Raw genomic sequence first — 23,103 nt, forward strand, 5'->3', positions numbered from 1 at the left:
TCCTACCATGGCTCATTAGCTGCCTGGGTTCATCCCAGCCAGAGCAGGTTACTACTCCTCACCACAGTCAGAGATCTGCCTGAAAGACCCCTTAATTCTCCACCTGCAGTGAAAAGTGGGCCTTGTCACCCACCATCAGGGATGACAAGTGACCACTGAAAGGAGCCATGAAAAAGATTCACCAAACTAACTACTTTAATGTTAATTTTTGTGTTTGTTCATCACATTACAATTAAAAAAATAAATACTGCTTGAATAAAGGTTAACTTTGGTTCCATCAAGACATCAAGTGCTGCTAGGTTATCACTTAGTGTTACTGAAGCTAAGAAAGGATTGTAAACAGAGAGGTGAGTTCACAGGGGGAAAAAGCCTCAAAACAGTCCTACTAATGAAGATTTTTATTATGAAAGTCTGTCCTTTCATGAAATTTTTGAAGTTGTGTTTTTATGATTTTAGTGTTAATGAACGGACAGGGATCAGCAGTTTAGTCTTGTGTCCATTGTTCTCTCAAGTGTGAAAAGTGGGAACCTCAGTAAATCTCTATTGGGAACCTGAAGCTGAAACACAGGTATGTATTTGCACAAGACGCCTTTGGAACAGGTCATTGGATAGCCAGATCTCACTCATCCAATAACTATACTTTAGTCCTACTATCTTTGTATCAGAAACTTCATGAAGCACTTCTGAAATTGTACCTTTTACTTCTGATCCATATTAAACTGTGAGTATTATCACATTGGTGATGATAGGCTTGCTTTCTAAACTATGAAGGTGCTTTCTAACAAACACCTCACTAATTCTGCAAGTTATTGTACATAGTGGAGAACTTTGTTTAGCACATAGCAGAAACCTGTACTTCCCTCTCTCCTGCATGGCATAAGCAGAATATGTTATGGCAAGAAGTAATGTATTGAAAACATTGGTATTTGACAGTTGAAGGTGCCACTCTGGAGTCCCAATGCCAAAGAACTTGAAGATGTTTCACCCTTGCCTGTAATCTTAGAGGATACATGAAGGGGGTCCTATAAACCAATGCCTGTGACATTTTTGCCTCTTTAAGGAATTAAGCAACACCAGGCTTCAAATAAGCCAGGCAATCTTCTGACTAGTCTTTGAACACAAACTGTTTAAGACTAATACTGCAGTATGTTTCAGTTTAGATAACTGGCAAATATACTGCTTATTACATGGTGGTAACCCAAAACCAACCCAAGACTCTGGGCTCATAGTGTTAGCCAGTATAAAAAGATGCATCGTGTCACAAAGGCAAGGCTGTGTCTTTTGCAATCAATTTTTCTGTATTGTTTGGGACCTTTCTTTTTTGGGAAGATATGAGAAATATGGAGCAATTTACTACTCAAGAAAGAGACAAATAATTAAATTTGACTCCCACTACAAATTTCCCTACCTATTGTTTTACACATGAAAAATCAATGATTGACTACATTTATACTGTAATCACCATCCTTTTTGCATGTGTAGATCAGAATAAATATGAGCTGGTTTGAATCAAGTACGTAAATGCCACCCATTTTAGACAGCCACAATTTCTGACTTGGTTCAAAAAGAGAAGGGAATGAATCACCATAGAGTAAAGGACAATCAGCTACAACTATGACAGCTATGCATTACAGTTTTTCTCAAATATGTTCTGTTCTTCTGACCTTTAAAGTGGAGTTTTGACTCAGACTAGTGCAGAAGGTAAAACTATTTCACTGACTTCACTAATTCTGTCTGCTGATGAAAGCAGATAAATGTATGTGCACAGGTGGTGCCAAAGAAGGAGGATTTTCATGGCTGAGAGACACCTATAGAGCACTTAAGAATAGAAGAGAAGGAAGAATAGGGGGGCATGTGGAGAGTGCTCTGAAAAGAACCCATGGCTTGATAAGAGATTGGAAATGGAAATTAAGAATAGGATGATGCAAAATTGAAGACATTAGCAGACTGAATAAATGCATATCTGAAATGAAGAATACATTAGACATTTCTTAATTTAGAAAACAGCTTCAATATTACATTTTGCCTTTACATCATTCTACTACATTTGAGTTCTTTACTGCCACTTACCTCTTTTTTTGGAAAAACTCCAATCCTACCATGAGAAACATGGTTGTTTCCCTGAAATGTCTATAGTCTTGATGCCATCTCTGCATGTAAGAAAGGATAAATAGAACTTCATCCACAAAAATGGAATATACTTAATTTTTTTAAACACAAACCCCCCTCCAGTTAAATTTAGCGTCCAACAGTTACAGTAAGTACTAAGGATGGCAGTAGGCTTGCATATGAGGAAAGTCCACCAGAATCCACCCTCCCTCAATAAAAAGAAAATTCTTAAATGTCTTAAACATTTCTAGATGAGATTGTTCTTACAGAACCTATTACCAATTGAAAGGAAGACAAAGCATCTCTGAAGAACCACAGGTAAAATTATACATCATCTTGTTTTTTCTTCCCTACATTACTCAGGAAGTGTTGGAAAGCTTTTTCATATGCCAGATATTAAGCTTAATTTTCAATACAAGAATGACATAGAAAAAGCCTGAACATTTTACATGGGAAGTGCTAAAAAAACCCAAGTACAACTCTGATGAGATGCTGCTGCATCACAATTTATACCAAGTGACTCCTGGTTCACTTTACAGGTAAATGCTCCAGGTGAGAAAGAGGGTTTCTCCCTCCCTCCCTCTGAGAAAGGTGAGGAAGAACCCTTTCTCTACAGAGGGTTAGGTGCTGACTTTCAATTTTCCATTAAAGCTAAAAACAGGGGACAGCATACCATAAGACACAGCTACTAGTGGATTCAACAGAAAGAGCTTGAGAAAGCATCCATAAAATGCCAACTTGCTATACCAGACTGACACAACCTATGAAGAAAGCCCCAACTACCTATTGCAGGAGCTAAAAAGGGGGCATTTTTCAGAGTGGAGTCCAGAATTATTTGTTCTCTCTGTGCAGCATCATTCAGAAAATGATAAAACGCTTAGCCAAGAAAATGTAACTAAAAAGCTACTCTGAGGGTCCCTCCCTATCAGGGACTAGGGTGGCACACTCTAATGCAGTGTCTTTAACTTGGTAATAAGAAGTAGAAATTAAAATATTTTTCATTGTATCTGTGAGGGAAAGATTATTCCCATTACCCTCCTGATCAAGTTGAACCTACCAACACAACAAGGAGGTATAGGTGGTGCACTGGAATCTGTCCGTGAATAAATATCCACTCTTAAGAGGTCTTAATGAACAGTATTACTCAGACTTGAAACTGATGCTGGAAAATCAGCTACAGGCTTAGCTTTAAATGTGAGATTAACTATTTTAGGAACTATTAGTCACTATTATTTCATGTCCAAGATTCACTCTCACTTTCCTTCCAAGTTTTTGTAAACAACATAGGAGGAAGAATTAAATGCATAAGCTGGTTATGCATGGTCTCAGCAAAGCAAAGAATCTGCTGCTTATAAGAAAATGGGAATAGCTGCAGAGATAACTGGAGGAGAAGCACAAATGGGACTGTGTGTGCTATGCAGCTCTCAAGATGAGCAAGGCTGGGCACAGACCACGCTCCTCCTTCCTTGCCAGCTGCCTAGAAAAAGCCATGTGGCACATGTGGTGATAAATTACAAAATATTGTTAGTGACGTCAAGACTCATTAACAAAGCACAGACAAATTCCAACCTGACACTTATTAATGGCTCAAACATTTCACAAATGTGAAAAAAAACAGCTTTAACTCAAGAGCAACCTTTAGACAAACATGGGCTTTAAATAAATAGCCAGTTTTAATTTCTCAGTCTGAGATGAGAAGAAATTTGTGAGGACAAAATTCAGCTTTACTGATACCTATTTCACATTACAACTTAATTTAAAGCATAAGAAATACTGACCTCATATTCCTCCATGTTTACTTCATCTGGCTTTATCATTTCAAGTTTGGCTTGAGCAACCTTCATTATGTTACGACACCTTAAAAAGCAAAACAAAAAATGAAATATTACGGAGAATTCACAGAGGGTATCATCCTTACAAAGACAGGAGCCTCAAACAATATGAGCTACAGCCTTATGCAAACCAGTATGAAAATGCCTTGGAAAATGTACATTTTATTACGCATGGTATAATCAGTAGGAAAGGGCACACTTTTGAAGTATGTATGATGGAGGCCTGTGCTATTTAAAGGATTATTTCTTTTATTTCACTAGATTGCCACATTACTTAGTCTTTCTTTCAATTTTAAATTTCAAATAGTTTGAAACTCCCTGACAATTACTTTGCAGAAGTTTAGAAGATTATCTAAACTCAATTGTCAGTGACAATTACTTTGCAGAAGTTTAGAAGATTATTTTCTACACTGAAATCAGACTGTTTTCTAACTTTTAATTTACCCATTTATATAAGTAAGTAGATAGAATTTCGAGTGGAAGAGAGACATTGTCTTGCTCCCGAGTCAGTCACTCACCAGCTGGAAAAGCTTTGCTTTCTACTGCTGGCTTTCAGGACAGTGAGAAAACACAGTGAAAGAAGGTACAGAAATCTATGTGCAAAATTATGAACAACACTGAGCATTTCTACTTATTTTAGATGAGTAGAAACTGAACTTCTTGATTACTCTCTTAACAGGGATTTTTATAATCTGTTTTACAATGCAAGTGTGCAAGCTATTAACTAGGGGATAAAGCCAAACACACCAGCCAAATATGAAGGGGTGTTTCCACACATCAGAGAACATTCATGAACACAGGAAATGAGATGTGCAGATCTTATTACCTTTCATCAAAGCTGAGATTGTGATCTCCAAACTGCTCCAGTAATGTCCTCTCAATTATCTTCTTTGGTGCCTGGTTTTGGATGAAGTAAACAATTGCATGACGCAAACGATAATCACATTCAGGTGGTGGATCTTCCTGGGCTAATTTTAGCAGACGTGTGTATTCCAATTTAATTGCCTACATAATTAAAAAAAAAAAGACATTATTCCTTCTGGCTTCTAATTCAAACACCACAGACACAAGATACTTTATGTGCCACAGCATTTTGCCCATAAAATTTTTTAACAGTTCCACAGACCACCCTTCTAAGAAGTCTAAACTATGTTTTTAAAAAGAAAACAAACAAAACCACAGATAAATTGTCAATTTGGTAATTTCTCACACCAGTTAAAGCCTGACAAAAATCCCAGGTAAACCTTCCCTTGAAAAGCAGTTCCAATCCTGTGCTATGTCTCCCTGAGAGAAGATTTATCCAATCCTTAGAGAGGTTTCTTTAAGCCTAAGACAAGTGTAAGATTTCAGAGTCTTGAACTTAAGAAATTTTCTGAAGTTCCAGAAGGTAAAAAAGTACCTCTAATACATGGTTAAATGCAAAGACGTGAATAAAAAATATCCTAGAGAAAGTTTAGTGAACATGTATGGTTTGGAAAATAATAAGTGGGAATGAAATATGCCCTTCAATGAAAAACAAATGATAGGATTTCTGAAGAAAATAATAATTCCATATGAATAGCACTGCCCTATAGGGCAGCATGCAGCATTCCCTGAATATTTTAGAGACGTTTTAGAGGTCATCAGAATAATTTACTTTTCCAGTTTTGCCAGCACATTAGGTTTCAATGAACATCATTTAATATGTTCATTAGATTTTATTCACTGAAACTACACAGCAACTATATGAACAGGAGCAACAAGACAAATAGAAAAATGGTAAGAAATTAATACACGTTCTATAAATTCCCTCTGAAAACAGGGAGGTTATTCAGATGGTTTCCTAACACATTATCAAAGCTTCAATACAACGTATGCACAAAATAAAGCATCAAAGCAGTTACAAAAAAAAAAAAAAAAAAAAACCAAGCACTGCTCAGTATTTCAAATGCCTTTATGTTGTAATACATGACATTTATCGATCAGAAATTTGGGCTCACATCCTCTCCTAACAACACATTTTGTTTCACGACTAAACATGTAGTGTAGTAATTATACAGGTTTAAACACAGAGCATGTGGAGAACTTTAAAACTTAGGAAAATGTTCTGCATCAATATCTTTAATACTCATGATTTGCATTATCATTAAACATCCTTTTGGATGTTTAGGACAACATTATAAATGCCAAAAGCCACAGAGTTTCTATTATCTTACATCAGATGTCCTACCATTAGAAAGTCAACATGGCTAAAAATTAAATCTTGATTATTGAGGAAGCAAAAATAAACTGCTATTAGATATTTAATTTTTCATATAATTACTTAGAAGTAGGGAAAAATGCAACAAAAACTTTGTATTTTTATAATAATTTTAAAATAATGTGGTATTCTACAGATTCAGAAATCTTTAACAAAAGGAAAAAACACTATTTCTAAACAATCTCTATGCAAAAAAAGGAACTGTAGAAAAAAGTATTATATTTTTTCATTTTCTCACTGAGGATATTAAATAAAGATCTTAAAGGAAACATTCTGCAAGGAGTTGTCTATAAAGGTTAAAAACCAATGATTTTAAGACAACACTGATCAAGAAATATTTGAATGTTAGTCATGTCTTAAACCTGAGGTCTGGAGGGGGAATAAAACCTTGGCATTAACAACGACCCACAACAAAGGAGTTTCACCTCTGTAACAATAAAACAAAGATATAGAACCCCCCCAGTTTTCTGAAAACACTAATTTTATCAAAAACAAACACATAAAGGAACACAGCAACAGTATTAAAAGACATCACAGAAGCCTTTATAGTAGGTTATGGGAAAATGTGAGATTTCATCTGATGCATCCCAGAATAAAAAATTTTGTTCCCAAAACAACCCCACTTAATCTGCATCCATTCATACTAATGTATTCCTTCAAAATGAACCATGTTTTACCTCTTCTAAGCTACTGCAAACACAATTCAACAGAAAATTAGTAAGGAAAGTTTTCTATTTTATGTCAAAACATTTTCTCACTTAAAGACATTCTGCTCCCGTGAAGCCTAAATGTTTAAGGATTCAAAATTAAAGACTGAAAATCATTTCAATTGAGTATTGCTTTGATAACTCTAAAGCATTAAATATAATTTTATTTTGAAGTAATTTTCTGTTTTAAAAGTATCAAAACACCCTTCATATTAAAACATATAATTAGGTATAATTGAACTTTCTGGTTCAAATCAAGGAGTGATTTGATCAAATGAGGATTTTTTTTTCAACTTAAAAAACAATGTATATATTTTTATTAATAAATTTGAAAAAAAAAATGCAACCAACACTGAATCCCAAAGAAACCCAGTTTCACTGAACAGAGGCTGTGGCAGGTGCCTCTCCCTTCCCTGCGATCAGGCACAGTTAACAGAGACAGCCCTGCACACACATTATGGTTCTAACCCTTCTCTAAGTATCCACTTCAAACACCCACACAAACAGACAAACCAACTGAGGTTTCAATTTCCTTACCAAGGGGTTGTAGAGCTTGTTGGTGATGTTGGGGTTTTTTGTTTATTTGTTGCTTGTTTGGGGTTTTGTGGTTTTTAGAATTTCTTCTAGCGGAAGTACACCATAACAATTAAAAAACAGACTGCTACTCAGTGACAAGAAAGAAACTTATTTCTCCTCTCCAAATCGCATTTGAGATGATTTTACACTTTACATCACATCAAAGCAACTCCCTTTCTAATACCCTGAAAATTTAAAAGGTCACGAGCTAAAGGTGCTCAGAAGTTTTTTTAAGAAAATGAACACATTCTTAAATCTGGTGTCACAGTGAAGACTAATCACCACAAAAAGCCTAATATCTAATTCCCAGTAATAAAACATTGCTTAAATAGTATTGACACCCATGTGGCTATACAAAAGCAAGCAATTTAAATTCATTAAAAATATTTCAAGGAGTACAAACCAATAGCACCTCTTTGAAATAAACAACAAATTACTAAGTCCCTGGGTAAAAAAATCCTGATGTTACACAGTCTAGCAAAAGCACAGGTTTTATTACTAACAGCAGAAAAAAAAACATATACCACTATTGTGTAATCACACACATAGGTTTCAGTGACTATTATTAAAAAGGTAAAATGCAGAAAGGTATATGAGCTGCTGATATCAACACGGCAAATATCTGTATTTTTCAAGGGATAAATATCTAAATGAGGGACTGATATAGACATGCATGTATAAATGCTGGAAAAGATTCTATATACAGAAAGGAGTAGAGGGAGTAGCATATCTTACAGGAAATTCAGAAGAGAAAAAGTTGAAAATGTTAGTTGTACCTTAAAGAACCCTGCTTCTGGCCCACACCTGTCATAAACATTCCTGGCTTTACCTATAGCCATGATAATACCTTGCATGTTCGGGGTCAGCATGACCTGCCACAAGGGATTTAAGGTAAAAGTTTTGAATGATTAATATTTTAAGACTAAATTCAATATGCTTTTAGTCTCATGCAAGATGAAAAAGCAACTTAATGCATGCATATGTTGATATGGCACATTTCAATACAGATGTGGTGAGCATATTCTGCAATCAAATCATGGCATGTGTATATATAGTTTTACTATAGGAACATTAAAGGAATCTTACAAAAAAGAAAAAAAAAGGGAAAAGGTCTGTGTCAAAAAAGTTATATGGACCAAACTTCCCAGGAAAGGAACATGCACAGTTCAGCATTAGTACCAAGCAGAAACTGCATACTGAGTAAGTGCTACCCATGGCCACCAAAGGATTAAAAAAGAAAAAAGTTTAAAGTAGAAAAATCATCCAACCACACTTGAGATATACTGCACTAAAGCCACCCATATTTTATGCCTATTTCAAAGTCAAAATAAGAGACTCACTGCTGCAAATGCAATCAGTCCCTGAAATATCTACAATTTCATAAACATCAAACCCAAAACAATTAGCAAACACCAAGCTGAAGACAAGACGTCTCTCACTGCTATTCACATCAGTTACACACAATTTGATACGTCCAAGCTACTCAGAAAAGCCTTTCTGTAAGCAAAGGAAAACACTCCCTCCCTGCCCAAGGTATCGCTGGCGCAGCAACAAACGATGAAGGATCTTAAACTCCCTGCGAGTCTCCCACACATAAAAACCTTTTTTAAAAGTGAATACACTCACAAAACAAATAGGGAAATAGGCGAGAAAGTTATCCTCTAGAAAGACAATGGTGTGGGGAGAAAAGTGAAAACAAACAAGCAGGTCATTATATGAGGTTAAATCCTCATTTCTTTCAAGGTGGAGACTACATATCTGTGAGAAGCTAGCCTCAGTCTGATTAAACCATTTTATTCCCCACCCCATCCTCCCAGTTATAATTGATCACACTTCCAGGGCAGAATGACCTGAAATATTAATTTGCCTAGGGAAGCTAAAACTCCCCAAGAACCCATGTCCATAGCCCTGAGAATATGGGCTGCACCAGCTCTATTCCCACCCAAAACAAACGTGGAGTAAGCAGTGATGATGAAGGTAAGCACTGATGACTGGCAGTGTCGCTTTCTACTGCTGAAACTGGGCAGCAAAACACAATGTCTCTCAGAAAAACAACAGACCACTCAAGTAGTAGCAATTACATGTACCACCATGAGTCTGAATTATTTTTAAGATTTGCAAAATTCACTTCTACCAGCCATATGATCTTTTGATTATTTCCATGGCTAATTTAAACCCCAAAGCCTGAAAAGCTTTTAACCTTGGCAAAGAAGAGATCAGACTTTCCTGGACTGACAAGAAAGCACAAACATTAAGAACATTCCTCAGGGTCTGGTCACCTTTTAAATAATGCAGCAGTGTGCAGTCTTTCAGCATTTTGAAGGCTACCTGGCCTAACACAAACATTCAACTTCCCCAGCTGAAGAGATAGATACACCTTCAGTGTAAATGGTAGCATGCAAACTGTGCTCAATTAAGAGTTTGTAGTGCTTTCCTTCCATATTTCACAACACACTAAGACATTGTTAAAGATCACAAATCGCTAAGCATTTAGTTTTGCAGAAGTCTGTTAGGTGTCACAGTGTGCAAACATGCCACAAATTCTCATCAGGCAGCAGAAGGAAGCACCGAGGAGGAGCGGTGCACACAACTGCAATCCGAGGTACCTCATCGTCATAACCCCCCTCCTCTGACTCAATCACAAAAGTCCCTACATCAGGGATCGCCACCTCTACCACTCGCTGGGTAGGAGCTGCTTGAGCTGGGGCATTAGCAGAGCTCTGCAGAAAAAAACCATTATCAGTATGTTTTGGGGAAAAGAAGAAGAATCACAGTAATTATCAGAAAATACAATAAAATTATGGAGAGATGCAAACTGACTGGCTGATCTAGTACAATGTGCACTGCTGAAATTTTGAAGAAATTCAGAAACTGCATCTAGTTAGAGAATATAAGTGATATAACTTTTTAAGCAGTACATTTTAAAATTAAGCCATAATTATTAAATTATTTCATTTGTTCTTTATTCACTAATTCTATCTTTACAGTTTAGTATACCAGTATTACAACTCTAATGTCCATTACAAATATAAGTCACTTGGTAAAGGATGAGTCTGTGAACCAGTATTTTTTGTACACTTCACCCCAAAATTACTAAGTATATCATAAAATATCAGAATAGTTTAGGAAGGGACCTCAAAGATCATCTAGTCCTAAAGATGCCACCCACTACATCAGGTTGCTTAGGGACCCATCCAGTCTGGCCTTGAAGAAGGCCAAGTCAGATACTTCTTATCTGAAATACCTGATGAAGTCACATTTAAGGACAGAAACAAACTGAAAGCTAAATTTCCCAATGCTCTGGGAGGAAAAAAATACAAAAAAAGAATAAAGATATTTTAAATTTTAAAAATTTAAAAATAAAGATATTTTAAAGAACATTTAAAAGAGCATTACATTAAGCTGGTTTATTATTTTAGAAGAGTAATTAAAAATCAGGAGAAGATTTTCCTAGTCACTAAAATTCTTAGTATGTTAAACTAAGTTTTAAACAACAATGGAGACAAATCTTGGCTCCTATGGTCTATCATTGAATAATAGGCAGTTTGTAACATATGCAGAACTTAAATCTTGACTCTAATCCAAGCAATCACCAAGTGCTATGCTACTTGTTCTGCAATTTTAACAATAGCCTCACTTTTTAACAACTATTCCAATAACACAGTATCTACTTACACCCAACAATGTATAAATAGAAAGGAGGACTGTGCAATCAAAAGGCAGAAAAAAAGAACAAAAGGCATAAAATGGAAAAAATGAACATGTGGTGGGTGAGTAACCTACAATCCTGTTGCATGTCCTGATGTTGGCTTTCCTTCTTTTATAAATGGACAAACAAAAAGGGAAGTAATGTAATATATGCCTGCATGTCTGAATGTATATGGAAGCAGAACAATTTGAAAGCGTGCTGATACACTGAGAAGGAAGCACAGTTCTGCATAAGTGAAATTTGGAGATACAGAGAACAGCTTTTAAATGTTAACAGAGTACCTTCAGATTAACTAGAAATTGAAGTTCATTTGTTTATTCTAAATAATGTTTGCATGGTTTGTTTCTTTTCTTTTGTCTCATTAAACAGATGATGGTGCTCCCCAAGCACTGTTCTGTGAAGTCCTAAGGCTGACCACTGTGCCACATGCCATTATCCTGAACTACAACACTTGATCCATTGAAAAAAGTCTAAGATTCTTTCACATCCCACTGGGATGGTGCCCACAAACCTTGGAAGGAGGACAGCCTTTTGAAAGACATTTTATCATGTGTTTTGATATCTTCACAGCCACCTTTTCAGCTGGAGTAACATGTATTCAACTAAGTAACTAAGCTGTTCTGAGAAGTCAAAAAAGGCCAATATGCAGCAGCCTTTAGTGGCAGAGTATCTTCTCATCCAGAGTTTGATGAGTTTCCCTGTTAGCTTCAATTTCAGCTTAGCAAAGGAACTGTGCTTCCCTGCCTTCCTGACACCACAGGAGGGTGGTAAACACAGCAGGTCAACAGGGTGCCGACAAGCTGCCACATAATTTTCAAAGATTGTAAGGTATCTGAGGTCAGACTGCTTCTGTTTTATGAGGATTCACGCCTGATCTTAGGAAGCATTTTGCACAGATCTATACTGTTCATATTCTTAGTGCTTACTAGGGATGCCTGAGGAAGCTATTGTACATTTATGGATATAGTTCCAAGACAGATGATGCATATATTGTTTTAATGGCACATAGTTTTGTGGCAAACACATTTCTTCATTTATCTACACACTTATAGGGAAGGAAAAAAGTATTTGCCAAAACAAGAAAATGTCAAATATTAGTTTCATTAATAGCCCATAAAATAGTTAATGTTCCATTCCTCTTAGTATACTTTGTACAAACTGAAAACAAACACCCAACACTGATTATTATAGAAATTTTAAATTAATATAGGTATCCTATGAATCACAAAAAAAGATTTTTGTCAAGGTGTAAATCTGCATTAAAGCTACAGAATACTGTTGAAAAATCCCTTATTTTTGAATGTTACATTAACTTCCACAGGTCTGTCAAAGGAACTCAATTACAGACTTACATTTCCCAGATAAAACTCTGAATGTCTAGAGCAATATTTTTCAAGTCTTTTACATGGACTGTCGATGTTCACTCCTCAAAAATACATGGAATAATCTAACATTTTTAATGCACAAACAGCTGATTTTAATTTGAACAATATGCTGTACTCCTGACAAGGACTTTAATCCCATAGAGAACACTTTAGTAATTTTTTGCACCACACCCATTACCGTTGTACACAGTTTCTAGATAGACTTTAGTGTTGGACAGTCCCTGAAGAAAAAGCAATTGTCAGTTCAAAATTTCCAGACTCACACCCATTTATCAATTTTGCATCATCTTAATTTGCAAAATAAAAGCAAAAGAAGTATTTCAAGCTTCAAAATGTCCTCACCGTATCCATTATAGCTTCTGGACCTCTGTCTTCTTGTTCAGCTAAAGCTTTATTGATTGCTTGTACAGAATCTTCTTTTAAGTGCTTTGAAATATCAGTTCTTGATGGCTGCTCTAAATACTCTGGTTCTCCTGCTTGAACTTAGTGACAGAAATAAGACAACAATTTTGAGTGTTAACATAAGCATGAATTTTAAATTAAGTAGTATTATTTGGATCACTGTCTCATATATAAAGTAAGCACACAGAAAATGTAGGGTAGGTCACACAATTCAGAAATACAACTTTACACCAGTCTGTGTCTCAGGTAGTTTTAAACACTTCCCTACAAATGGATCTCTGATTTTATATTAGGAACAATAGATCTGTCTGTCTATAGACACATTAAGGCTTTTGAGTGAGGGGTATTCATCACTCAAACAATTACCAGGAATGACCGAGTACAAAGGTGAGATTCCAGCTGGAGTTTCTGTGGGATACAGACTCAACATACGGAATGACCTCCAGCCACTTGAGTCCAAGATCTACTTTTACTTTGTAAAATAATAAGCACCTTGTATTTTTCTGCCTTAAGGGAGATTTCTGTCTCCTCCACTTGAGAGCAATAAATTAATTAGTATAAATAGTGTCTTATATTCCTTATACCATGAAACCAAATTTTGGCAGACTAAACATTCATACTTTCCATTACTACCAAAAGAAATAGCATGAATCTCGAAGTTTGTGAACTCAAAACATAACAAAATAAGCAACTTTCTGTAGAGTTTGCTAAACAAACAATCCCATTAAATCACTGCACTTTTTACACTTATTTTGCAGACACACAAAGTTGTGAGAAATGTATGCTCAATCTTTGGGACTCAAATACAGCAATGGGAACATCTGGACAGAAAATTCATCATGCTATCTTCCACATAATATACAGAGTCTTTTGCAATGGAGCAAAAGGTGAATGGTACCAAAAACCTGGCAGCTCTGGTTTATAATCAGATTGCCAGTGGTCCTTATTAGCTGGGTTCCTACAAGCACTGGCCTCGCAGTTGCTGGTCAGAATCTTTTCCACAATTTTAACACCCTCATTTCCACACAGTAATTTCTTAAGTAGGCTTTACTATTGTCATCATTAAATTTATTCAATGCACTGCACTAAATACAAATTATTCTGCGCTTCTAAATGGTCTAATTTAAAATGTGAATGTAGGTCTCACACTAAATCATCTTGAATAGAAGAAATACATCATTTACAGACTAACAAATCCTCAAAACAGACTGGTGAGACTTATCTTAAAAAGCCTCAGTTTCTATGGGGGAAAAAAAAAGGAAAAATAAGTTTGGGACAACTTGCAGGGAAAAGGCAGAAGAACCAATGAATAATTGGGTTTTTTTAAAATAAAAAATGAAATGCAAAAAACTGCCCCAACAGCCTTAAACTTCAAGTATAGTTACCTTGGCCAAGTAAATAGCTGTAATTCAAGATTACACAAATTAACTTTTGTTCCTTTGTTACGTTGCAGAATATATATACAAGCCCCAATGTTTTTTGGTCCTACTCCCTTCCCAAACAGGTAGAAGCAGCTAACCTGGAGCAGGTGAGGGTGCTGGTGCCCTGGGTATCTGAGATAACAATTTCTCCTGCTGTGCTTTCTGAGCAAGTTCTGCATCCCACTCTTCGAGTTCTTTTTCAAAACGTTTATTGTCTTCCTTGACATAATCCCTTAGATCAGAAGGCAGCGTGTCCATTCCAACAAGCATCTGCCCCGTTTCTTTGTTAAACTCCTCTGTGGTAACATGAAATACAAGTTTCAGAAAAAGAAAGAATAGGACAAAAGAAAGCAAAAGATATCCTCAAGTGAATTACCAGAAATATACAGTGTAGCACCAAACCCCCAAAACTATATTAGTTTTAACTGGTTTTACTATCTGTTGAGCTCTCTATGTGAACTTTCAGAGAATACTCACAAAATCCCCATGACTGACAGTATTACTGCCACAGAGAGATGGACACAACTAAACTTCCCAAGAGAAAAGGGGAAGGAGAGTGGGAGGGTGGACCTACAGGAATTCAGAAAGCCAGCTGATAAGAACACTACCTAAATTGAATAATCTTCCTTTTGCTTTGAGAATGTTCTCTGCAGGGGTAGCCTACATCCCAGGGGATCCACCAGCAGTAATTGCCCTGCAGTAAGCAGGCCTCAGATTTAATTGCAATGGCACAGGCAGCCTACAGAGCCCCAACACCCTATGGCTGCAAGTGCACCACCAACATGGCAACCCAGGAATGTCAAGGGTGACACTGGTTCTCATTTAAAAACAGAACAAATGAGCACTTGAGCCTTCTGCCCTATGAAAAAACAGGAACCTGAATATTTTCCATGATCTTCTACTGAATCTCTGGACACTTCACAGACAGCTCTCTGTCAACCATAGTCAAAAACTTTGTGCTAAGGGATCACTGTCCTCTCTTTAATCATTTCCATACAAAGCCTTACAGTTGCATACTCCTACACGACCTGAAAAAAATTTCCTAACCCATGTATTACTTAGGTTTGATGTGTAGTTGGTAGGGCTAATTTATTCACATTTCAATTTACTGCATAAGCTTTCACATTTCCACGCTCCAGTGAGCTCTGAAGCTTATGGGGAAAAAAGGAGCTACATGAGGATTTTAATGTCAAAAGGCTCATTTCTCTATTTCCATACTTCTCTTCCAATCTTGAGATAAACCCTCCAAAATTCTGCAATCCCTTCTGTAAAATATTTACAAATTAACAAGCAGTTTGGTTTTTTTATCCTAATAATGCCGAAACACAGGCATTTTATTGATCTATAAGCAATTGTTCCACCCACAAAAACTATCTAACAGTTACAGCAGGAATAAAACTTTCAATAACTATTAAAAACATTTCAAAAATCTGGAAATCCATCTGAAAGAAGTTTGCTTTACCAATGTATTCAGCTATTCTATATCATGTAGAATCTGTGTAGATAACATTACCTTGTATCAAGTACTGCTCCTTGTCATTGATATACATTAAACAATATGCACTGGCATTCCTGTAACCACCAAAAGAGTCTCGTTCCAACTCTTCCCAAGTTGACTTTGTCACAGAAATGTCATTATATTTCATCCATCTGTTTTGGTGGTGGTCATAAATATATGCCCAGTAGTGTCCTGCATTCGCTTGACCCTCATGAACTAGGACAGCATGCAACCTATAAGGAACCTTAAAAAAACAAAACAGGAAACAAAAAAAGTCAAACCTTCCTTGATAGCATTTAGTTCCTATTGTATGCCAGCAATAAGTGTTACATGAAATAAAAGTAACTGAAATTAAGTTAATCGGGATCAAAACATAACACAGAGGAAAAACAAGTAAAACTAGGAATCCATTAAACATAAAAATTAGGAACTACATTGCTTACCACTGCTAGTTACAGGAGATCTTAAAAATATTAGTGTATGACATATATGTGTACTCTGCTGTCTTTACTGCCACTCATCCTCTTTACTTAATTCCTTAATATTCCTACCTTCACTACCAAAAAAACCTCTCAAATATGTCAGCCTTGACTGTCTATGATTTACTTCAGTTCCAACCTGGCAAACCTGTCAAAAAGTCTGGAAAAGCACATGCAAATTCAAGGTAATAAACTCAGTGCTTTTTGTGACAGTAAAAGAATTTATTTAAATTAGTATCTGCTTCAGTTACCCAAAAATAAAATTCCCACAGTAGAGTAGGAATATAACTGTTTTCCAGTGTTTTAACTCTATCAGGAAAAGACAAATAAAGCATGGAAAACCTGAAGAGGTCCTCTCCTCCTCCTGAGGCAAAGGACGATAGCAATTTCTAGGACCAGTGGACAATTAATTCCAGGCTACATCTGTAAACCAACAAGTAAGAACAACAGGAAACAGTTTCCAGCTAAGTAATTGGGAGTCTGAAGGAGAGAGAAAGAAGCAGAATGCGTTCTTCCTTACTTACACATTTTTAGTGACTGTTAATTTTAACCTGCTGGAAGAGCACTTGCAACATAAATGGGAAAGCTGAGCTTCTCTACTGTGCACAGTGTGCCTCAATGAAAAGCTCAGCTGGGATGAAAAACCCCCAAACCAGCTTGAGCTGGTGTCACAATCTGGACTGAAGATAAACAGTCTCTTTAATGCAAGGTGTACTCAGCATTTTTTTGCAAATATTGTTTGAGTACTGCAACAATTGTAAATATACACATAACTCTGACTGGATAAACTCCTTGAAGTTATTTTTAACCTGATCAATCTCTTCCAGGCTATATGCAAGTGCTGGATATTTTGCAACTCCCCTTGAACTGTAAAGCAGAGTGACTGCACAGCAGCTGGAATCAAACAGCTCGTCTTTCCAGAGACTAACCTGCACTCTAAATCTCCCAAACACAAGGAGTATACATAGAATAAATCCTGGCAAGTCCTTTAATCTGAATGCTCTGGGGTTTTTAACATCTGTTATTAAAACATGACTGCAAGCCTCTGTATATGCACAAAAATGTATGCAGATCCTGATTTAATATGCAAGGTGTCTCTTTAGACTTTGTCAAAACAAAATTTTCTTACCCTAAAATCAGGAACTAGAAATCCCCATTGAATTTAAAGCATTTTACTTAAAACCAAGTGAACTGGGTCAGCTTGAGGGCCCCCCTCCCTTTCCTCCAAGCCAAGAAAATCAGCTGTCAGTCACCCACACTGAGCTTTCAGGAAGGTTCTCCACAGAGATTTGTGACCAGGGGACAGGTGAGTCCAGTGCCAACAGGCATCTCTTGTGATAAGCCATTATATCAACAGTAATTAATAGCACAAGGCAACACAAACATATGTGGCATTAAACTTCTCAGTTTACACATACTATTCATAAACCAGGAATGGATCTCCACCAACCCCATCACACGTAGCTACAGAACAGGTATGTCAAAGCTGCTATATCCAAGATGAATTTCCACAGAAAAACCAGTTGTGACTCTTTCCCAATAGCAAGTTCACAGAAGTAAGGAAATAAATAAGCAACTGATAAAACGTTCATTCAGGAGAATGAAACAATAAAGATTTTGGGAATGCATTTCATATGACAATTTGACAAAGGTTTTATGGACTACTGTATCTCCTTAGAATCCAAAAGGACAAAAGGAGAAGACAAAGAGCTTACCAAATATTTCATAAACACACTAGGAAGAATCCTGCAAATATTATATGTTTGTCTTAAAAATGTGTCTAGTTTTATGTGCATAGAACTTGACTTCAAGATTGCAGTCCTGCAATTGTATTTTGCAGAGGGAAACTGTTCCCAGGGAATGGAGCAATACCCAGGTATTAAATCAGCCAGGGACAGAGGAAGAGGGAAAAGTAGACAGCTCTGTGTACCTGCCTCCTTCCTATTGTGCCAAAACAGCCACAGGGACAAACCAGGTGAGCTGCAGAAGGGCAGCTTTCCTTCCAGCCTGTGATTTCAGATGGGTTCAGCACCTACTTTGTGTTCTACTAAGTAATCTCTTTTCTTTTGTAATGACAGCTGACTAGTACCTTTGCTATCCAGAGATATTTCTTCCTGTAACGCCTAAGCCAACACAGTCTATTTAGATGCAAGTTACCAAATTAATTATTTTTACTGTTAGATGACATGCAGCCTGTGGCCTTTTTCTTAGTATTTCTAAGTATTAAGGAAAAAAAATGCCTGCTAGTAGCAAGCTTCAAGAAAGTCATCTAGGCAAATCTGCCTGAAGTCCTTAACATCAGAGTTCAGCTGCCAGTAACTATTAGGAGCTATGTACAAAATGAAAACACACCTCAAGAAAAACTGAAAGCTGAACAGATCTTACTTGGAACAAAAATATTTCTTTCTACAAACAGAAAGTAACAGAGGAAGTAATCCTTAACCTTAAAACCTCTCAGAATGAGAGAACATGAGCATGTGAACATAAGAAACAGCAGAGGAGCCACAATTCCATAGCAGAACATTCTAAAAACAGAATATGAATTTGCTAGATTGCTTAGACTAATAATCAAAGTTGTGACTGATACAAAATCTAGAAAAAGTTAAAAAAAAAAAAAACAAAAAAAAAAAAACCCAAAAAAAACCCAAACCAATAGCAACAAAACCACTCACTAGAACTAACTACAAATCAAAATCAGGAGCCTTGAATTTCCATGTATTAGAATGGAAGTTGCAATACACAGTGGCACTAAGCAGCCAAGTAAATAGTATTTTCCTGTGTCTAATGCTTCATCATCTTAAAGCCATAAGTAATATGGGCAAATCAAGGCAAGAAAATTTTGTTGTGAGACTCTGCATTCAGGTAAAAATTAGGGATCAGAGATAGAACATATTTGGGCTTTTCATCATAGCTGCCTGAATTTAAGCATGCCACATGTAAAATATTGTAATGCTGTCTTTCATTTGACTGTGCACAACTAAAGGGCTTACAAAATCTATTATGACTTTGCCATGAAATGTCTCAAAACACTACATCATTGTATACTTGCTCTGTTCTCAAGCATCTAAGAATTTTTGAAGTGCCAAAAAGGATCTATTTTCAATTATCTCATGCCAAAACTGTACTTACTTGGACCATTGTTTTGTCAGAGTACATCAATTCAATTGTCCGATGTATTCTAGATATACTTTCTTGTAAGTCTGAAAGACAAAGAAGAAATAACCTCTCTTCCACAAGGCTGTAAAATTGCACACGACTACATCTTTATCACACAAAAAGCCAAATGGGCACATTTCACACATGGTACATCTAACTACAAGCCAAATGCTAAACCTCTTTGGCTGAAAGATTTCCCCTACTTGCACAAATCCTTTCCTACAGCAAATGCATTCCCTAGTGCATGGCATTACCTCTTGTGTCATTCTCTACTTCAGTCCTCCAGCGATGCAAACAGCCCTCCAGGACAGACAGCTCCTCCTCCGTGATGTGCCTTGGTGCTGGATGCATCGGCAGGTCAGGGGGAATCCGTGATTGTGTGAATGGTTTGTGTATTACTGATCTTTGTACAGGAGATGTGCTTGGGACATCTGATGATGAAGGCCCCTGCTGCTCTATTGTGCTGCATTCATTCAAAACATGAAATATAAAAATTGAATCATCACATAGACAGACTAAAAGTTGCGCCATAAAATAAGTTTTCATCTGAAAATGAGCGTTTTAAAGGTAACAATTTCCTAAAGTGCAATCCAGAACAGGTAACTACAATAACAAATATGGAATTAGTATTTAAATTCTGAAAGCTTTGTGGTGTACTACATATTAGCACAACAACAAAGTTTGCTTTATGTGAAACACTACTGAACAATTTTAAATCACGTCACACACATAAATAACTGTGGTTTGAAACATTTACAGCCAAATGGCAAAGAAAGAAATCACAATAGCTTGTCTTATGGCCAATGACCATAAAATCCAATAAGCACAAATTCTCAGTTTCATAACTTCCTTCATGTGTCTTATGCCTAGCAGACATACTTTTTCTAATGTCCTACCTACAATTTATGTTAGCTGAACAGTAATAATGAAGGGACTTCTGATATTTATGCCACACTGGAAATGTGCTACCAACCAATCTAAATTTGCTCCAAACCACTCTAGCAAGAACTACAAAGCAACCTCCTTAGAAGAATTCTGCAAGAGCAGCAGGGTAATAAAAACAACTACTTGTCATAGATTTTTCTCTCCCATCAACAAGATCACCTCTATATAATTACACTGCACAAGAGGAATCTGAAGATCTTTCTTGCATGCCACTGAATTTTTACTTTGTGTAAAAATGATACAGCCTAAGGAACTTGGATTCTTTTGGAGTTTAGAAAGTTCTGAGAATTTAAGAGCAGAAACTGTCACTCCATATAACATGCTGTGGTGTTTCTACAGATGGACAAAAAAGCCACAGTACTTACATTTCTACAGAACAAACATCCTGTACAGGAGTTTGAGCAGCTTATTACTTTTGAGATTGCATTTCATGCAAACAATGGTAACTTTTAAGAGTTTGTCTTCTCTTATCAATCATCACAATTTCTGCTGGCATTATATCAGTAAGCCACTGGACATCTTTTAAAAGCGTTTTTTAGATTCATGTACTTCACTTCTCTAAATGACAAATTTAACAACCTTGACTGACCCAGAAGACAGAACCCTGATGCCCAAATACAATATACAAACCTATGTTACAAACTGTTAAATGTCCACTTATCCAAAATTGTACTCTATTACCATAGAATTAATTAGGTTGGAGAAAACTTCCAAGATGATGGAAGTCGAACCGTAAACCCAGCACTGACAAGTTCACCAAGTCCCTCAGTGCCACATCTACACATCTTTTAAATACCTCCAGGGATGACTCCACCACTGCCCTGGGAAGCCTGTTCCAACATTTGACAATCCCTTCTGTGAACAAATATTTCTTAAAATCCAGTCTAGTGCAATCTCCTCTAGTGCAACTTGAGGCTGTTTCCTTGTGTCCTGTCCCTTGTTACCTGGGAGAAGAGGCTGGCTCCCACCTGGCTACACCCTCCTGTCAGGCAATTGTAGAGAGTGATAAGCTCTCCCCTGAGCCTCCTTTTCTCCAGGCTGAGTCCCCCCAGCTCCCTCAGCTGCTCCTCATCACACTCATGCTCCAGACCTTCCCCAGCTCCACTGCCCTCCTCTGGACATGCTCTAGCACCTCAATGTCCTCCTTGCAGTGAGGAGCCCAAAACTGGACGCAGTATTGAGGTTTGGCCTCCCCAGTGCCCAGCACAGGGACAATCACTGCCCTGGTCCTGCTGACACACCACTGCTGATCCAGGCCAGGTGCCATTGGCCTTCTTGGCTCCCTGGGCACTGCTGGGTCCTGTTCAGTCACTGCTGACCAGCACGCCCCCGTCCTTAACTGCTGGGCATCATCTGCAAGCTGATTGAACATACACTCAATACCCTACACTGAGACTATTAAATAGGGAGAAAACCAACATTATTGGACATTTATCTCTCTGGTACTTTAGCTACTCTGCATTTAGAAGTCAGATTATTCAGGTTCCTGACAAATTTGGTAAGACATGCAAACTGCATGGCAGAAAAGGAGCTTAGCTCCCAGGCAAAAAGTAAAAGATAAACTGCACACCAGAAACTTTGATGCTATGCAGCACACACTCCCAGTTCAGATTCTTAATACACACGTGAATCAATGACCTCACCAGAATCTTCTGTCTATTTAGAACTGTACAGGGAATTGGGCTGTGCTTGAAAATGGTACTCTCCTTGTGAAGACATTTTTGTATGTGCATGAGACAAACCCAGATCATTAGCATTTTTGTTTATTTAAGCCTGCTGTGCTGAAGGAAGAGAGCAGAAACTTTACACTCCCCACCCTAGAGATTCCCGGTTTTGTTGCTCTGGTGCACACAGCAGCTGAACGTGCTCCCTCTCTCCCAGAAGCTGGCTTGCTCTGGTCTCTGCCCAGGGAGCAGGAGGCAGCCCTTACCTGGGGGGGATCTGTGGTGGCAGTGTGCCGCTGGCAGGGGCACTGGCACCCAGGTCATCCACGGGGGACGTGCACACCGGCTTGCTGGAGGCAAACTCCAGGGCATACTGCAGGACATCTACCAAGGGGAATCGTTTAGGACCAGAACCATAGCTTAAATATCTGTTAACCACAAAACGTATTAATGCCATGACTCACATATACAAAAAAAATCTAAAAAAGAAAAAAAAATATATTTTTTCTGATTGACTGCAATTAATTAAAGCAAACTTTTCCTAGCATGTTTCATGAATCAGAATTACAACACTTATACACAGCTTCCAAAGAAAGAGTAAAAGAAAAGTGATATAGAAAGGAAATCTCAGGTAAATAATTATACAGAAAGTGCATGATTGCAAAGTTACTCTATGTAGCCCATAATAATATTTGCATTGACATAGTTATCTATAGTACCGTTCTAGTCTCTGTTGTAAAACTGTGAGGTACTCTTTGAGTCTCTTGATTTCATCTCGTTTAATTCTTGTTATTTCTCTGTTTTTGTGCATATACCTGTAAAACACAAAATTTACAAAGCAGTGTCAGCCCATAGTATCCCAACAGTGAAACTGAGGTCTGTCTCCATCAACCATGCAGTTCAGTACTGATAAAAACTCACACCCTCTAGAACCTACAACATACTCAGCACTAAAACAGAACTAAGAAAATGAGCCTTCCC

General features: G+C 37.2%; 1 protein-coding gene across 3 annotated transcripts in view; it reads right to left on the reverse strand.

Annotated features, from left to right (window-relative positions):
• The window catches only part of USP25 (ubiquitin specific peptidase 25), an 88,340-nt gene that overhangs the window by 4,436 nt on the left and 60,801 nt on the right, over positions 1-23,103 (reverse strand). For 2 of the 3 annotated variants that reach the window (XM_030262523.4, XM_072923331.1), the window contains 12 exons: positions 22,842-22,937; positions 22,389-22,550; positions 19,768-19,976; positions 19,487-19,557; positions 15,894-16,122; positions 14,479-14,676; positions 12,900-13,039; positions 10,070-10,183; positions 8,240-8,335; positions 4,768-4,946; positions 3,888-3,966; positions 2,071-2,150 (listed from right to left, as the gene is read on the reverse strand). In XM_030262523.4, the coding sequence (XP_030118383.3) occupies positions 2,071-2,150; positions 3,888-3,966; positions 4,768-4,946; positions 8,240-8,335; positions 10,070-10,183; positions 12,900-13,039; positions 14,479-14,676; positions 15,894-16,122; positions 19,487-19,557; positions 19,768-19,976; positions 22,389-22,550; positions 22,842-22,937 (1,653 nt within the window). The remainder of the gene's footprint in view (positions 1-2,070; positions 2,151-3,887; positions 3,967-4,767; positions 4,947-8,239; positions 8,336-10,069; positions 10,184-12,899; positions 13,040-14,478; positions 14,677-15,893; positions 16,123-19,486; positions 19,558-19,767; positions 19,977-22,388; positions 22,551-22,841; positions 22,938-23,103) is intronic. The other variant, XM_030262598.4, reaches the window with a different exon arrangement.

Source organism: Taeniopygia guttata, chromosome 1 (genome assembly GCF_048771995.1).
Source record: "Taeniopygia guttata chromosome 1, bTaeGut7.mat, whole genome shotgun sequence".
NCBI classification, from domain to species: domain Eukaryota; kingdom Metazoa; phylum Chordata; class Aves; order Passeriformes; family Estrildidae; genus Taeniopygia; species Taeniopygia guttata.